General features: G+C 42.8%; 1 protein-coding gene across 1 annotated transcript in view; it reads left to right on the top strand.

Moving 5' to 3' along the window:
- The window catches only part of maml3 (mastermind-like transcriptional coactivator 3), a 102,156-nt gene that overhangs the window by 77,901 nt on the left and 6,120 nt on the right, over positions 1-18,135 (top strand). Inside the window, exon 4 of the mRNA XM_062388489.1 lies at positions 16,750-17,016. Within this exon, the coding sequence (XP_062244473.1) occupies positions 16,750-17,016 (267 nt within the window). The remainder of the gene's footprint in view (positions 1-16,749; positions 17,017-18,135) is intronic.

The following is an 18,135-nucleotide window of genomic DNA, read 5'->3' on the forward strand; positions in this document are numbered from 1 at the left end:
AGGCAGTATAAGATGCAGAGATTTCCAGCCTTTCTTCCACAGCATGTTCTTCTCTTCCTCTTTCTCCTGAGGCACAGAAAGAGGCAGAAAAATTGGAAACAGAGGATGAAAATGAAGAGAGAGAAAGATGTTTCAGGCGCTGTTGTAGCATTACATTCACTGTTGGTCCCTGTAGGTTTCTCTATCACTTACTAACACCAGTATGGCACAGTTAAACACTTACACGCTCAGTGAGTCATTTACTGCACTCTTCTACTCCCCCACCCCCCCCTTTTCTCTCTCTCTCTCTCTCTCTCTCTCTCTCTCTCTCTCTCTCTCTCTCTCTCTCTCCTCTTTTCCTCTAACTGTTTGAGGTCTAAATCCCACCATACTCAGCGACTTAACCCCTCTCTTTCATTTCGCCCCCTTCACTCGTGCTTGGATCTACCAGTAACCATTAGCTGCAGCGTGTATGTGTGTGTATGTGATCAGTAAACTAATGCTTTCTTAAGTGCCACGTTCCCGGCGCGTGGCGTACATCACTGCACACAGAGTGAAACATAGGAACTACAAATGAGCTTTCAGCACCAACACGCGCGCAAACAGACACACACACTTACATCTACTTCTTCTTTTCTCGCCAGGTAAATGTAAAACAGTATAGAATATAAGTCTTCAGCAAACGTGTACGTAAGCAAGTCCAGTTGTGCACAGTTTGAAGAGGGATGTCTGAATCTTTGAATTCTTTCCAAAAATCTTCTCATGTTTTCCTGGTTAAAATATAGGAACCATGGATATTTACGTGTGCTCACATACTAAACACTATCATATGTGTGCAACAAAGAGGCTTTCTTAAAACCCCAAATATGTCACAATTCTTGTTGCCTAATCAAATGCCAAGATCAGTGGTTCAACACAGTCTTTTTAATACAAGAAATCCCAGAAAAATTATACTTGGGAATGTGGGTGTACTTGTCATTGTGACTACAGACACACACACAAACACACACTTACACACACACACACACACACCTTCCATGCTTTTGTCTGGTAAATTATTGAAATAAGTCTGTGTTAATGTTGACTTCCCCTTGTTAACATGCCAGCATGTGCATTATCTGCAATGGTAAGAGCCTAAATGAGGCATTTTAATTATTAGTTTATGTAAAAGCTACTCATTGCATGGGTAAACAGATGTCACAAGCTCCTCCTCTGGGATTTTGCTCTTTCTCCCTCCCTCTCTGTTCCTCCCTCTCTCTCTCTCTCTCTCTCTCTCTCTCTCTCTCTCTCTCTTTTGATGGAGTGGTTTCAGATAACTTCAGACCCACATCACTGCCACCTCCTTCCTCCGCCCCTTCCAGTCTCCTCTTCTGTCCGCCTCCGTTCATCCATCTCTCATTGCATCCGTCCACCTCCATCACTTCCTCCCTCTCACTTCTTTCTTCTCCACCTCTTCTTCCCTCTGTCTTTCCCCTCCCTCCTTCCGGCTGTCCTCCGGTCCCTCCCACCTGGGCCGCCAGTGTAGTGTGAATCCTCTGGTAAACGTCTGGTGCCTTGCAGAGCTTGTCAATAAAGCCAGAGCTAATTAGCAGAATCACAGAATAATTAGTTTTCCTTCTTGTCGTTTAATTCCCACCGCCCCTCATCACCCCATCCCTCTCCTCCCATCTCTGCTTAGTTATTCTGCTGTCAAGAGTCACCACTGTCACTGAGTTATTGGCACGTTCTTGTTGCTTCTTTCACTCCAACGTCTCACCCTCTCTTTATTCCTCTCTCTGAATCTTTCTGAAGTATCTTCTTCCCCTCTACATCTCACAGTGCCTGCGTCCCCTCTACATCTGTCTCCTCTCTCCCTGTGGAGTGTTTCCCGCCCACACCTTTTTCTCTATTGAGGTTTCTCTTGCTGTTGTTGACTTAAACACATGGTCGAGCTTGTTTTCTCACTCTGTGTCTTCCTCCCACTCTGCTTCCATCTTCCCCTCCCTCTTTTCTCTTCTCTCTCTCCCTCTCTCTCTCCAGCTCACTCTTGTTTGTCCCTATAGCCAGTGTTTGTTTACACATCTTTTTCTCCCTCTAGGTTAGTTGACAGTCTACTCCTTAAAAAAAAAACGATTTCCCCTATATATCCCTCCCTCCATCCCTTGGCTGTTTCTCTTCACCTCCTCTGGATGACTGTTTGCTCCCTTCTGTTATCTAAAGCTTTTCTTTCTACCCCTCCTTGTGTCATTCCTCCACCCACCGATCACTCCACTTGCTCCCTCCCTCTTAACCACTCCTCAATTGCTCTTGTTTTGTAGAAATGATAAGGTGGCGGGAAGAAGGGTCTCTGGTCACAGCCGAGGTAATTGGCTCTTTATGGCTCAGTTTTTTGCCGAGAGCGCTCCGGTTTAGTCTGGCTTAGCAGTCTCAGTGCCGAAGCCCCACAACATCATGGGAGCTGAACCACAGTGAAGCTCTGCCATTATCTACAGGGGTAGACTTTCAAAGACGTAAAGTGAGAGCTTACATGAACAGAATGACACTCTTTGAAAGACCAGTTCTGTGTCTGCAGTCTGCTCATACTCTCCTCTCACCACACTTTGCATACACATACTGTTCACTCTGTGTGCTACATAAATTTTGTAAAACATTAGTCCTTACATGCCAATGAGTAATGTAACGCAGTACCTCATAGTAATGAACCTGCAGACAGTCATTGTCAGACTGCATTTCCCCTCACCTCTGTGATGCATAAGAGCCCATTATTTGATTTTACAGCCCACAACTTTACAGGTTTGGTTCACGCTCTTCCCTCTCATCGACTTCATCTGCAGCAGCTCACAATATGTTTGCAGGTAGTAACTAGCTGGTGAATATCACATCTGAACTCTAAAGAGCCAGAAACTGCATTGAGCCAAATGAGTGTGGATGTTGTCCTTCATTTTCTGGACGTATAGATGGGTGATTGTTTAGTAACACATCTGCCCTAGCAACTTTATGAGGGAATATGTCAGCATTGTGTTAACAGCTTGTTACGCTGCCCTTGAGTAGTAAAGAACCCAATTAATGTAGCTTTAAAAAACATTTATGATGGCATGTTCGATGGCAAGGTGTTTGTTACTAGCAGCTTGTTATTGAAACTCATGATTAGTATCATGTTGGCATCGGCCAAGGTATCTTATATGGAATTTGTGTTACTAGCAGCTTGTTGAAAAGCAATATTAGCATTATGTTAGCATCAGCAAAGGTATCTTATATTTTAGAAGAGTTTTGTGTCCTCTTAAATAAACGTCTTTTCAGAAGCCTTTTGATCCACAGGTCTTCAAATGTCAGATAGAGTTAAAGGTAACAAGGACAGGCAATCGGCAGTAGTGGCTTTTTTGTTTTGACCACTTGTCTAGCAGTCATTCATAATGCTGATACCATAGTAGATTATTTGGCCTCTTTGGTAACGGCTAGAATGAAAATCTACCAGGCCAATATTAGCTTGTCACAATTGCAAGTCATTGTAATAACTGCATCAAATATCTTGTGTCATCTGGTCTTATAAATCCTCTGGTCTCAGTCGAGGGATTGGTTGAATGGTTTCTTGTCTCTTTTATATTTATTTCACACACGTGAACACCTTAACTATCCACCCTTCCTGAATGTAACACTGCCGCAGATAAGGAATATCAAATCCATAGGTGATCTGTCCTTTTCAGTGGCGGTACAGTAATTGAAAATATTTTTTTTAAACTGCTGCTAATAGGGTCATGCTACTGGTCGTAAGCCTGTTATTTCTCTGAAACAGCCTCTGTAGAAGTTAGGTGCGATACCATAATGCCTATACTCTGTCTGTCAGTGCTGCAGGAAAACATGAGCATAGAGAAAAGAACAAGCACTCTGGTTTGTCCACCAGGAAACGACCGACCTGACAAGCTGATCAATATTTTTCTGTAGGGTTGTGTAGAGAACCTCTTCAGATACAGTAAAGGTGTGAGCGTTGCCACCACAGAGATAAACACCAGCTTTAGAGATGACTGAAACTGTACAAAAGCTTTTTCCATAGTCTGTCTGCATTTGCACACCTACACACACGATCTCATAGCCTTTGTGTTCTGTCTACCACTGTACACCTCTCTTTCTCTGTCCTCCCCTCTCTATCTCTCTCTCTCTCTCTCTCTCTCTCTCTCTCTCTCTCTCTCTCTCTCTCTCTCTCTCTCTCTCTGTCTGTCTCTGTCTTTCTCTCTGTCCATCTGTTCTGCTGAGTCGTGCGATCAGAAAAGGGTCTATACATCACCTCTCCACTTCCCTTGGGATAACGCAGTGGAGGACGGGAGAAAAGGAAGGGGAGGGGGTAGATCGGCCTGGTGTTCTCTCACTCTCTTAACACACACACACACCAGCAGCAGCAGCTGTTAGCAATAACTGCAAATTGTTTTTCCTGTGCTTATTTGTGGTACCCTACTGATTGGAAGGTCCGTTCTGTGGAGGATGTGTGTGCGTGTGTGTGCGCGCATCAGGAAGAGTCTGAGACCAACACTTAGTTTAATGGAATTTCCATTTTCTCCTTTTTTAGACCATGGTGTTATATGACGACGGATCGACTCACACCCATCGAGAGTCACATAGACAGAGAGAAAGAAAGGGAGACAGCGATAAGGAGACTGAGAGAAAAAGTGAAAGACGAGGAAAGCAATAGATAGGAGCTGAGTGTGTGATTGATGGAAGGAAGGGTATAACCAAACAAGCAGAGAGAAAGAGACAAACAGAGGAGAGAGAGAGAATTTAGAGAATGACTGAGTAATGCACCGAATGTGGGAGGGAGGCAGACAGAGGAAGAGATGAGTAGAATGCAATAATGTGATAAAGCAGCTGAGGAATGGAGGATTCTCTACACCCTGACGCTTTTAGTCCCATTTCTACTTTTTACTGCAGATTTCATCATATTACCAAAGGCCATTTTGGCTCTTTTGTGGATAATAGGCTGCTGTGGAATTATTGGAGATGCTGGCTTAGATAATGGTCATTCTCTTTCTCTCCGTTTCCATATCTCTCTCCCTCGCTCAGTCTCTCCCCTGCGTTAGCGAGGGAGAGCTGAGGCAGAGGAGTTAAAGGAGGAGGAGGAGAGATTAATGGCATACAAAGATGGGCAGAGTTTGGGGCGATGGAGATAGCTGAAGGTGCAGCCCATAGAGAGGCAGCGAAAATGTGTAAGACAAAAGGAAGTAAGGATAGGTTGTGCTCTGCAGCTAGTGTTTTGTCTGCATGTGTGTGCTTACTGATTTGTGAATGTTTGCTTCTATTACAATAAGTGGATAAGAAAATTGGATTTCTGCATCATTATATCAATTCTCCAGAGGGAATGAACCAGCCAGAACTCTACACCAGCTGTATTCCTGAAGCCCTACATTGTGTCTGAAAAAAAACCCACAGCTTTCTTTTGTTGATCATATCTACAGAAACTCTTCGATTTTGAGCGGCGAAGATGAGTCGATCTTTTTGTTTACTCTTGTTCCAACAATTTTTTTTTTACAAATATTTCATTTTTCTAGGTTCTTAAATAGAGAGAATGAAGATTAAATGAAAGACTTGATGAGTATTTGCAGTTCATAAGTCTGTAAAGCAGTCCTAAAACCTAAAAGCTTGGAAAATTAAATTTGAATGTAAGACAGAAAAGGCAGCAAATAATCACATTTAATAGCCTTAGACCTTCAAGAAATTTACAATTCTGCTTTTAAAATGACTTCAACAATTAACAGATTATCAAAATAGTAGCATATTATTTAATTGTTTATAAACAAATTAATAAATAATCTGATAATAACAGAAGTAATTTAAAAAATTTTTTTATAATTCTAGTGTTTTTTAGCAAAAATAACCACAATTTATCAGTTATCAGTTTACTTTGTCTTTTACGTAAGTAAATTTGTATTTTGGAGTTAAACCAAACAAACAATTTGAAGAAGTCACCTTCAGCTTCAGTCTTCTCAAGGTATATGACAGCACCAGTTGTTGCAGCAAGTCCCCTAAAACAACATATGGCCAACAGTCATAGTTACCATGACTCTTGTCCATCCGAATAAAAGCAGGAAGTACTGTATTGTTTTAAAAGAGTTCGGAGTGGATGGTTGAACAACAAGACAGACTTAAACAAGGGCGACTCTTGTTTACTTCCCATTTCTTCCCGAGAGCTAGTCATGGATATATTTGTGCCATAATTGTAACCAATGCATCTTTAACACCAAAATTAGCAGGTATATGCAGGTTTTTTAAACCCAGGAGCTTAGGTGTTATGATAAAAAACCTGTATCTACTGCACAGTCATTTCACCTGGTAGTGAATGCTGATTGGAGCAATTCACAAAGGCCAGATATTAGTAGAAAAGGGGCTCAAGTATTATTATTCTAACTATGATAGCAAAGGTACCACAACATTTAGAAACCTCATGATAAACCTGAACAAAATGTGTACAAGAAAGTACACATTTTAACCCAAACCATAACCAATTTATCATTGTTCATAAACCTAATCAAACATTTACCATAGCAATGTCACATTCTGTCCTTCATTTGGGAGGACTTGTGAGAGAATTCTTAGTTGATCATTATTTAGTTGTTACCCTGCCCAATTGTAGCTTCAGTATGTAAATGTGAAGCAGCTGGTCCTGTATATGTGGCAGCAGATCCACTTCTGTATCTCACTGGAATATGATAGGATATAGAGGAAAAGGTTGGGGTAGTTAGAGGGGTGTAGAAATCAAGATGGAGGGAGAGCAAAGAGGAAGGGAGTGAGATGATATGAAGGCGAGGGGAGAGCAGAGAAAAGAATGCCTGAAGAAATACAGGAAGATGGAGAGACCGTGGAGGAACGGCACAGGGAAGGGGGGAGCCTATTGCCATGAGACTATGGCAGAGAGAGAAAAAGAGAGGGAGAGTGCAAAAGAGTGATAGCCCTACAGCAGCACCTAATGGCTTCTCTGGAGAGAAGGAGAGGAAGGGAGTGCAGAGGACGACAAGGCATAATGAGGGGGCTATGACAGAGGCAGAGATAGATTTAGAGAGGTGGATTGAGGGAGAGACAAAGAGAGGTGGAGGTTGCACGGCCATTCTGTAAGGACGGTGTCAAAGGCAGCGGGGGGAGAGTGAAAAACGGTAAATGGAGAGATATAGGGGAGGAGGCAGAATGATAGCTGCTGAGGCATGGATGGATCCAGACGTTAAATGCTTAGCAGCGACAATAAAGATGGATGAGGGTGGACGCAGAAAAACAAATGTGAAACAGGTAGAAAAACAAATAAAGCAGGGGTGAAGTGAGGAGGAGGAGAGCGAGAGGAGCCGCTGGCGAAATGAGGCGGGCGAGAAGAGGAGGGATCAGCCCTTGAGGTGAACAAAGAAGGGAGGAATGAGGGGGAAGATGGATGGAGTGGAAGGGTGGATGGAGAAAGAGGGAGGGAGGGCAGGCAGAAGAGGAGTGGCTGATGGAGGGATCTTAAAAAAGATAGGGAGAGAAATAGAGATGAATGAATGGTGAAAAGAGATTGAATGAGGAGAGGAGGAGATGGAGGGATATCTTGAGTGAGCGCAGAGTGAGGCAAGAGGAAGCTGGAGAAGAGGATGTTCACAGAGGTGGAGGATGATAGGAAAAGGCAGTTTACTGTCAAATGACGTGAGAGAGGGAGGGAGGTAAACAGAGATGCAAGGTTGGACGGATGTGTGGAACATATCTTTACCTCCGTTAACAGCCGTGTAATAGCACTGATCGTAGCTGTGAATAATTCAAAGCCTCTAGTTGGGAATTCTCTCCGGGAAGAACCCGAATGTGATAACCTCTCACACACACGCACGCATGCACCCACACACACACACACACAACAGGACGCACTTACAAAAGTGTTTGATTTCCTTTCCCCCTCTGTTTATTGCTACTTCTCAGCTACAAGCTTTGTATATTACCCTCAATACACATACGTGTGTGTGCACGTACACACAGTGGTAATAAAGGAGTGTGTGATATAAAGTGCACAAGAGAGAGTAATGGAGACCTGAGAGGAAAGATGGAGAGAGGAAGAGAAAGCGAATGGTCCGCCCTCTGTGGCTCCAGCTTGTCACTCAGACTCACCATTCTCAGCCGCCATGATTAGATTATATGGAAGCCCATCAACCTCCCCCCTTCTCCCTCTCACACACTATTTTCCCTTTTTTTTATGTAGAATACACACATTTATTTCTCACACACTCGCCGCAATGGCCTCTCTCTTTCTCGCTTGCGAGTGTCTGCATGTGTGTCTTTAAGGTCACCATGGCTACCGTTTCCAAGGTGATTCACTGTAGCACCTGGTCCCTCTCAGGGTGGTACACTCGTCTGCTCGCCACAATCACTCCCCGGCCACCAGTGATCTCATGCCTTCGCTCCCTCCTCCCCCTCGTCTTCCTCCTCCTGGCTTGTTGTCGTGAACATGATTTACTCCTGTCTTCTGTCTTCTCACTGCACGTCATATTCTGCCGTCTGTGGCCATTTATCCTCCTCACTAATGGTATTCACAAGAGGCAGCTTGTGCGGAAGTGAGAGTGAAGCCGCCCTTAAGAAAAGCTTGTAACCTGCTGTCTGAGATCCATCAAACATTAGTGTATAGTTGTGCTCAAACAGTCGTTTCAGTCATGAGCTGTTTGTCCTAAAATGTATGCACAACAATTTTTTACACTATCGTATTAATCATTATTAGTGAAATACTTTTGGTGCCTGAGAAATAAAACAGTTTGAAGTTGTCACTTTGTGCTTTAAGAAAGTGTTTTTTGAATATTATCTAATATTAGAGGACAAAATATATTGACAAGAAATGAAGGAGAACTGTGTAATTGGGAACCAGAGAAAGACTGACGATACAAAATGAACCAACGAGCTTCCACCTGAAGTTCTGTTGTGAATATGGTTTGCATATTTAAAGTTGTTTTGACCCCACCAGATGATGTTAACTACCACTGGATAGGGCTGGAGCGACGAGTCCACGTAATTGACGTCACCTATTAGTCAGTATCCGGATCCGGGCGCCGCTCTATTTGGACCAACACCTATTATTAGATTTTGACAGAGCGTTTCTTTTTTAACCTGCGCAACTTTTCTCACATTTACAGAAGTCTTATTTTAACCTGTGCAGCTTTATTCTCTCTACAGTAGTAAATCCTGGCAGCCCACGGGAGAGTTAACTACTGTCACTGAACAAGAGAAAGTGGTAACAAAGAGTAAAGCTTAAAGCTGCATTACAGTACCCCCCAGTTCAACCTTATAATTAATAACAAACATTGTTAAAATACTATTGAATTGTAATTTCTTTATTTTATTTGTTTTTGACTTCATACAGACCTTGACACAACTTCCATGCTTCTTCAAAATGTAAGGCAGTGAATCATAACACATGTGCATTATGATGTTTCAGACCTTAGCTTGAGGACATTTTACAAATCTATATTAATGGGCATCAAAAAGGTGTTAAATATGGTTGGGACCTCAAAGGTTCACCATGTCATCGATAAGGGAACAAACATGAAGGTCTGTACGAAATGACAATTCATCCAGACATTTCACCAAAACCCCCCTGGTGTAACACCAAGGTCAGCAAGCATCATCCTCCACAGGCTGTGAATGCTTGTACAACATTTCATGGCAGTCCATTCAATGTCTGTGGAGTTTATTCAGTCTTTAGATTTCTGAGAGTACATGTTGAAGCCTGTTTTCCACATCCTGCCACTGTGTCTGCTGTATAATCATAATTTACGGTAGGTGTTGGAGCATGGGTGGAGCAGTAGTGAAGTCAGGATGGTGAAACCAGCACAACTAAATGTGTAGTCAATGAGAACAGTCGGGCGAGGCAATTACAAGCTATAATATCCTGCTAATGGAAAAGTGGTAAAAATCAGCTTTAGCTTTAAATGCTTCAACAGTATAGTCTGTATTATGATAAAAGATCTTATCCCTAAGAATGAAAGTAAACATAAATGATTCAACGTTTTTGATGGGTTATCTGTAATTCAAAGAATTCCATGCTATGCTATTGCAAACAAGCATGAACTGACATCCCAGGCTCTGTGCTGTCTGTGGGTGGCAATCATGTGTATGCAAATCCCTTGGTTAAGCACAGTGCTTACAAACAGCATTCATCCTACAGGGATTCATTTACTTAAATTGATCCACTCCTGCATGCCTACATGCATTTCACAGCAGCGCTGTATGGCATCGAGTTGGTTCAGTTTTGGTGAAAGGATGATCCCAAGAAACCCTGTTAACCCACACCATTGTTTTGAGCCGATGTGGGGGGATTTTGCTGTGTGTGTGAATGTATGTGTGTGTGGCTTGTCCGTGTGTGTGTGTAGAGAGAAGATTCAGAAATAGGCCAGTTAGGGTTTAGAGCGGAGAGATGTTAGAGATTAAACAGACCTCTGTGGGGAGCAAGACTCCTCTCCAGCAGTTTAAATATAACTCTCTTCAGGGAGTGTGTGTGTGTGTGTGTGTGTGTGTGTGTGTGTGTGTGTGTGTGTGTGTGTGTGTGTGTGTGTGTGTGTGTGTGTGTGTGTGTGTGTGTGTGTGTGTGTGTGTGTGTGTGTGTGTGTGTGTGTGTGTGTGTGTGTGTGTGTGTGTGTGTGTGTGTGTGTGTGTGTGTGTGTGTGTGTGTGTCAGAGGGAGGGAGGGAGGGAGGGAGGGAGGGAGGGAGGGGTTAAGAGTAGAGTGGATTTGTTCTTGTACAAATGAAAACCAGGTGGCTATGAATCAAAACCACTGGCTTCATACTTCCACGTTTCATTGTGACTATGTGTGTGTGTGTCAAAGTGATGTCTTCTTTTACCTCTGGTGCCGTGGGGATAGTTTAATACTATGAGGTCTGGCTACACCATCTGCTCAGGGTTAGTGTGCATGTGTGTTTTCGTATGTGCATGTGTCGTTATGGATCAGTCAGCTGGTGCTGCATAGTAATATCTTAACCATGTGCCCTAATGCACATTACACCTGTGAGTTTTTCAGTACACTTACTTCATTCCTCCACTTTACGTTGACCATGTTCAGCAGTAAGAAACTAAAAACATGCAGCAGGTTGTGTTTCTCTTCTTTATGGTTACCTTCTTGTACAATCAGATGGAATCCCGAATAGTTAGTAAGACTGGCTTTACAACATTGTACAGTGGCTACAGATTCACTAGTTTAATCAGTGTGGGTTTTTCTGGTAATTTTTTCAAGTTTCATTTTTAGGTTTTACGGACATTTTTCTGGGGTTTTTCCTATTTTTAGGGGATAATTTTAATAGAATTTTCATTGTTTATCTGGTGTACTTTTCTTCCTTCCTTCTCTAAAATGTTTTGACAACCTTAAGATTTCTGGTCATCTTCAGTCACCATCAGTTGGCAAAGTTAGCTGACTGTCAAAATTCTTGAAAAGTCAGTGGCCGTTGCTAAAAGAAGCTGTGATATGTATGTCAGAGCACTATTCGATTTCATGTGTTTACGTGTCAGGTGGAAAACACAACGTTATGGAGAAGGTGTCACAGATATTGATTGGAGTTTACTCCAGTGAGTAGCGTTGAAGCGTTACTCCCCCGCTCTGAGTTGACAGTAACCAGCTGTTCAGCAGGGAAAATCATGACGAGGACTTTAAACCGACACCCTCGCCTACTCCTGCAGATTAATCCAACAAATTGGACGGCGTAGGACCCTGTGCACAAGTCACTATCTGTAAGACTTAGTAGCGAGAGAACGTTCCAATTTGAAATCATATCAGTCTTCGCAAAAATGTGTAGAAAAAAAGTGCAGGATGAGACATGAGTTGAAGCTGTTTATCAGGAAAGACAGAGATTAAGATGTGATAATACTATGATACAACTTTTGGTATTGTTAAATATATGTAGAAAAAAATGATTTGTAAACAATTAACAACTTGGAAATATTATTTTCATGCCACCTTTAATTTGGATTATAATGTAGTATTATGAGCTACAAATTAAAGCTTGCCTTTTTCATATGGTGGCCCTGAAGTTCAAATCACGATGGCAAGTTGCAAAATTTCAAATTTTTTGCTATAAATGTGTTGATTCATTCATGCTGGTACCTCTAAACTTGTAGACACACCACTTCTGTTGCATCTCATCATGTTACTACCAGTATGTTTAGAGCTTATTTCATTAGCATATTTCTCCACATCTCAGACATCACAGGGGTCAGAGAGCAAGGTCAGCCAGTGTAAAACTCAAGGACATTCAGACATTGATAAGCTCCAGCTGTTAAAAGAGATCAAGCCTGTGACTTTGAACCAGACGCAGCTTCAACACCCTCAGAGCATCCGCAACGTAAACTATCAATTGCTGCAACTACGACCTTTGTCTGAACACACAATCCAGAGATAATGTGGGCACATTCACTTCCTGGTCACCTCCTTAGTGTTACTGCACCCGTAGTTTATGTGAGAGTCTAATGAACCATTTCAACCATCCATCCATTCATCCATCTCTCCGCTTTCTATCTTACACCATGGCTGCTCTCCTCCTCTTCACACGCCCTCCCGCCTTTCTCTTACACAAGTGGGTGACAGATGTTAGCTACTGTGGAGAGCACACAGACACCTAGTGCTCTGCTGTCAGGCACCACTGCTCTCATTGGCAGTGTGTGTGCGCGTTGGTGTGTAGTTGTGATGCCTTCATGCAAGAACTGTAAGGCAGGCATCAGGTGATGCTATATTTGTCTTTAAGAGTGCGTTGTGTTTGCAGATACACATTTTGGCCTTGTCTACATAGCTGTGTATACTTTTTGAATGAATATTCGATTTTTTTAAACCTCTGTCGACACGACCTTTGTTTTCATTAAATATCGCCCACAACGACTACAAACACTCAAACAAGCATGCCAGGCTAATTGGGGGTGATAAAATCTACATCAACGTTCTGTCAAATACCAGAGAAGAATTTCTGAGCATGCTCAGTCTTCCTTTGACAGCATTAGGTAAAAACCAAGAGCTGCACATCATTTTTATACTTACTATATCTGATTATTAATTGGGTGAGGCAGAGGACTGTGAATGTCGATAATGTGGTGCAGTAATGTTATGTTTAGCTAGCAGTGCTAACCAAACAGAGAGAGAAATACAGTAAGAAAACACTTTTTTTTACCCCCATACACTCACAGAAGAGTTTTTGTAAAAGATGTGTTGGAGATCAAACTTAGAGAAAAATATCATCAAAAATAACATTAGTGTGAACAGAACATTCTAGACACACAGAGTAGACATACATTTCTGCCCCATGAGATGCAGGAATAAAATGGTCAACCCCACTTACAAACATGCACACGCACATTTCCGCTTACCTCACATGTAATGTAATCACCTGGGCTCTCCATGCCTCATAACCCAATAAAGCTGACAGCCTCTGATACACACACACACACACACACACACACATTGAAAAACAGACACACACATCCTACGGAGTACCATGTGATACCAATACCTCTCCTTTCATTTCATCCTCTTTTTCCTTTCCTCTTGCTTTCTGTCTTTCCTGCAGCAAAGTTACTTTGAGACAGACCACAGCAGCTGTTAGAGGCTTAAACCCTAGCTTCTGGAGTTTATGTTGTTATTAGTTAAGTATTAGTCACTGACCCATCCATGTCAAATCTCGCAGAATCCATGTCAAATCTCACAAAACCAAGGTGCCAGAATGAAGCGTGAGAGGAGTGTCAGGGATTTAGAGGAAACGAAAGATTGATTTGGTGGGACAGGGGTGAAGGACACAGCAGAGCAGACAGTGTGGATGCTCTTTGTTACATTATTCAACCACAAACATGAGCAAGGACAAAGCGGATGGAAAGAAAGGAAGAAGTAGTAAAAATTAGTTTTTGTGTAAGTATGCTTCATCTGGGTCTGCCCAGCGTTGCTGAGGGTGACCAGGCGTGGCAGCCATAACTGCTCCTCCAAGGGCCATCTGCTCCTCGCCGCAGCAACTGTTGCCAGGGTACCTGCACTCCTCTCTCCTGCTATCTCCCCAGTCCCACCTTTTACCCCTCCTCTTTTGGACCCCCTCCCCCCCCCACACACAGCTTCCCCTTCTTTAAAAAGTCCTGCCCGGCTTTGCTCATCTCCTCCTCTCGTCTGCTCTCTTCTGTTCCTTATTTGTTCACACATGCTCTTTTCTTTTCTCTTCTGTTAATTTAATTAGCTTTTTTCCTTCTAAAGAGGATACCTGCTCTGTATTCAATGAGCATAATTGGTATGACATTCAATTCATTGTATATTAGCAACACTACAGTTATACTTCTGCTAATGCACTTGCTCTTTTTTCATCTTTACTGCCTTTATCTGTCTTTATTAACTAAAACACAGTATTTATTTATATACCATTCTATACTTTTCTGTCATTTCACCTGCTGACACTATAACACACACCACCTTCACCAAAATCTTTAGTTCTCTCATACCTTTCCTTTCCTCATTCCATGTTCTCTGGAAAATGTGTGGACATGACTCAGGAACACCCCCCCCCACACACACACACACACACACACACACACACACACATCTACAGAGTGAGAGAAGGGAGAAAGAGTGAAGAAAGGAGTTTGATGATGGGGTGTTTAGAGGGAGAGAAAGAAAAGACGTAGAGAGAGTGAGTGGGGGAGAGGGAGAGATCGTAGATCAGAACCGTCATGATTGAGCCATCTGCTGAGAAGAAAGAGAGAGACACACACACACACACACACACACACACACACACACACTTAAAGATCACCACTGCCACCCGTTGGTCAAATCCTTACACTACTCCTCTCCTACCAAGCTCCGCTCCTATCCGGTCTCTGTGCTCTGCTGCCATCCAGCAGGAACATGCCAACCAGAGATGAACCACGTAGCTCTGAACATCGATCAGTCTCGTCTGGCTGTCTGGTGAGCCAGTCTTAAGCAGCCAATTCTGTTTGCTCCACAGGGTTTTCCTTGTGCTCTAATATATGAGGTTTATCTCCACCTAACTCCTTTCTAAGAAGAGCGGAGCCTCAGTACGGATTATGAGGCTTTGGCTCTTTCAAAACATATCGAGTATAGTGGTGTGTTGCAGAATATAGCCAACGCCACGATTCACAATCCTGCTATTGATGTTTTGATCTCTCCCTGCAGTTAGAAACTGTTTTGTTGTAGTTTGTGTGCTCAGCGTTGCCGCGTGTGGTACTATTTTTATATGTGCAAACTCTGTAGAGGCCTGACTCGTCCTCTCCGCTCCTCTCAGGCATTCTCCCTCTCTTATTGCCTAAACAATGTCCACTCTCGTTCAGCTGTCTAACCTTTAATAGATTCATAAACGCTCCTCTCCCATTGGCCAGAGCAGGCCATTTCATCCTATTAAAGATTTGCATATGGCTGAGTGGAGCAGGAAGTGCTCTTTATATGCTAATGAGGAGATAATGTATGCAGCACGGAGCCACCAAAGCTCTGTTGGGAGGACTCAGGGTGGCCTGATGTGCGGAATCTTGAAGCAGTCCTGTCTTTATCTGGCTCCTCAGTCTCATTCACTGAGGTGTCCAGACACCTGGACTGTGTCTTTGTGAGCTCCTATAAAGCAAAAAGCTTGACTGCAGTGTCGTGCCTGAAGACATGTAGATGCCTACAATGCTGGGAGTGTGTTGAATATGTAAACCCTCTGGACCTGTAATGATGTTACCTTCACTTGTGATACAGAGCTGTAACAATGACAGTGAAGAGGACTTGAAGAGTCTTTGTTTTGTCGTGTAAAAGATTATTTGGCCTTTTTTGGTTTAGTTTTTTACTTAAATAGACTATCAAGCAAGAGTTGGAGAGTTTGGAAATACATTTGTTTGCTTTCTTGCAAAGAGTCATATGAGAAGATAAGAACCACTCTGATATCTGTCTGGTACGAATGAAGCAATCCCTCGCTGCAGGTTAGCCTCGCATAGCACAAAGATACTAAATCTGCTTGCCAGCACCTCAAAACCCCACTAGTTAGCAAATTGTATCCACGCGAAAACGCAAGTGTCTTAAAATAAAGTAGTTTAGTTAGTTGGGCGGCTGCTGAGTAGTTTTTGTTATCTTTGATTAGATCTAAGATGGCTGTTTCTAGTTTTTAGGTTTTCTAGTAATTTTTAGAAGCTAAGCCTCTAATCTCCTCTAAGGCTACATCCATACTGCTATGTTTGAAAACGGCGTTTTCGACCACTCAATTACACTGGACATGCTCGTGCCGGTCTACACAGGTTGTGCGAAAGATAGCTTGTCTTCTATGTAAGTAGTTGTATCATTGTAAAATTTTGAATTTCAGTGCACAAAAATTGTAAGCCAATAAAATAGTCAGCAATGCTTGTAATTGATTATCCCTGCAGCATTCTATACTAGTAGCCAAGGCTGATGCCAGTTCTTTTCATGTGGTTCATGTGATATGAGTCTGACTGATAATGCGAAAGCTATGTCGCGACTGAAAGCCCTAATCAGCTAGCGGTTGTGAGTGTCTATGTCATCATTCGAAGCATCTCCGTTTCTGACCAGCAAACTGAAGTGCGGCCTCTGAGTTTTCAAACTAAATAGGGGTCAGCAGTGTTTTTTAGCGGCTAGTGTAGCTAGTAGTGTGGACATCAGGCGTAGGACATCAGTAGCAGAGTTGATGCATTATCAGACAAAAAGTAGTACGGATGTACTTTGACTAGAAAGCAAATCGGCCTATATGACACGATTTGATTCGTGTCATATGATTAATGATTGATTAATGATTGAGAGGTGATTGGCCAACACTCCGTCTTACCAACTCTGCCCTCCTTTCTGTCTGTGCAGGAGCAAGGTGTGGTGGGAATGTCACGACCACCTGGCGCTATCCCTCCTCCTCATCCTGGTGGAGGTGTGGCCTCAGGAGTTGGACCCAACCAGGGGTCAGGACCACCTCCAGGCTATGCGGGCAATCAGCAGCAGGCGGCCATGATGAAACAGATGATGGCAATGGAGCAGGAGAAGCGGGTGCAGATGCTCATGATGGAGCAGCAGAAACAGCAGCTCTTCAGAGAACAGAGGCAGCAGCAGCAGCAGCAGCTACTGGCTGAGCAGGTGAGGCTTTTATATGTCAGTGTGTATGTGTGGGGATTAAAAAGCAGAGTGATTCATCTGTTGCTCATTAAATTATAATTTGTGTGTGAACATGGTTTGTCCATACAGCCCTCTATATTTGTATGTGTCTGCAGCTCTAACAAGAGCATCCCCATCCTCTTGTCTTCTTTACTGTTGTCTGGTTGCATGTATAATTACCCTCTACCAGCCCCCTCTTTACTACTTCCTTTTATGTGTGTGTGTGTGTGTGTGTGCGTTTGCGTGTGTGTGCGCTTGGGCATGTGTGTGTGTGTGTGTGTGTGTGTGTGTGTGTGTGTGTGTGTGTGGCTGCGTGTGTGTGGCTGCCTGCTGTGATAATTTGGTGTTTTCTTCTCATTTCTCTCTCTGTGAGGGAATCAAATACTAAAGAGTTCTGAACTCTGAAGTCACCACCCACCATGTTGGTTTTAATTGGATCTGCTAAAACATACACAGACACACAAGATATAGGTGTCTGAAGGGAAACACATCCTGCTGGGGTTTAGTGTGAACTGTTAACTGGATATAATGCCTCTCTTTAAACAAGCAACACCCTCTCCTGTCCAGGCTCACAATCAGCAGTGGTTTTTATGCCAAAAGACCCAGATTCTTTACTACAAATAAAAAACCTTAACGTTTTTCCAATCCTTTACTGTATCAGCAATACAAGAGTGTCTAGGCTGAGTTTGGTTTATTTGTTTATTCCCAGTGGCACATACCTGTTTGACTCATCCAATACCAAATATACCCGTCTAACCTCTGGTGTACCAAAAACTTCTGTCTCACCTCAGCTTTACAAAAAACATCTGTCTTGCTTCTCCAGAACCAAAACATCCGTCCCACATCTGCTGTACCAAAAACACCTGTCTCACCTTGAGTAAACATCTGTCTCACTTCTGCTGTACCAAAACATAACATATGAGGATGTAGTGCTCAGTATGTCCACTGGTCCGTTCATCCATTAACCCATTTTGGTTTTTATTTTCATGAAACATCATAGTTATGTTAATGTGACACCTCTTGATATTTTGCTTTTCTTGAAAAAAACTGACTGTTAAGTCAAGTCCGAACTTTTCAGCAATGAGCAGCAGAGAGACACTC

Source organism: Platichthys flesus, chromosome 5 (genome assembly GCF_949316205.1).
Source record: "Platichthys flesus chromosome 5, fPlaFle2.1, whole genome shotgun sequence".
NCBI lineage: Eukaryota > Metazoa > Chordata > Actinopteri > Pleuronectiformes > Pleuronectidae > Platichthys > Platichthys flesus.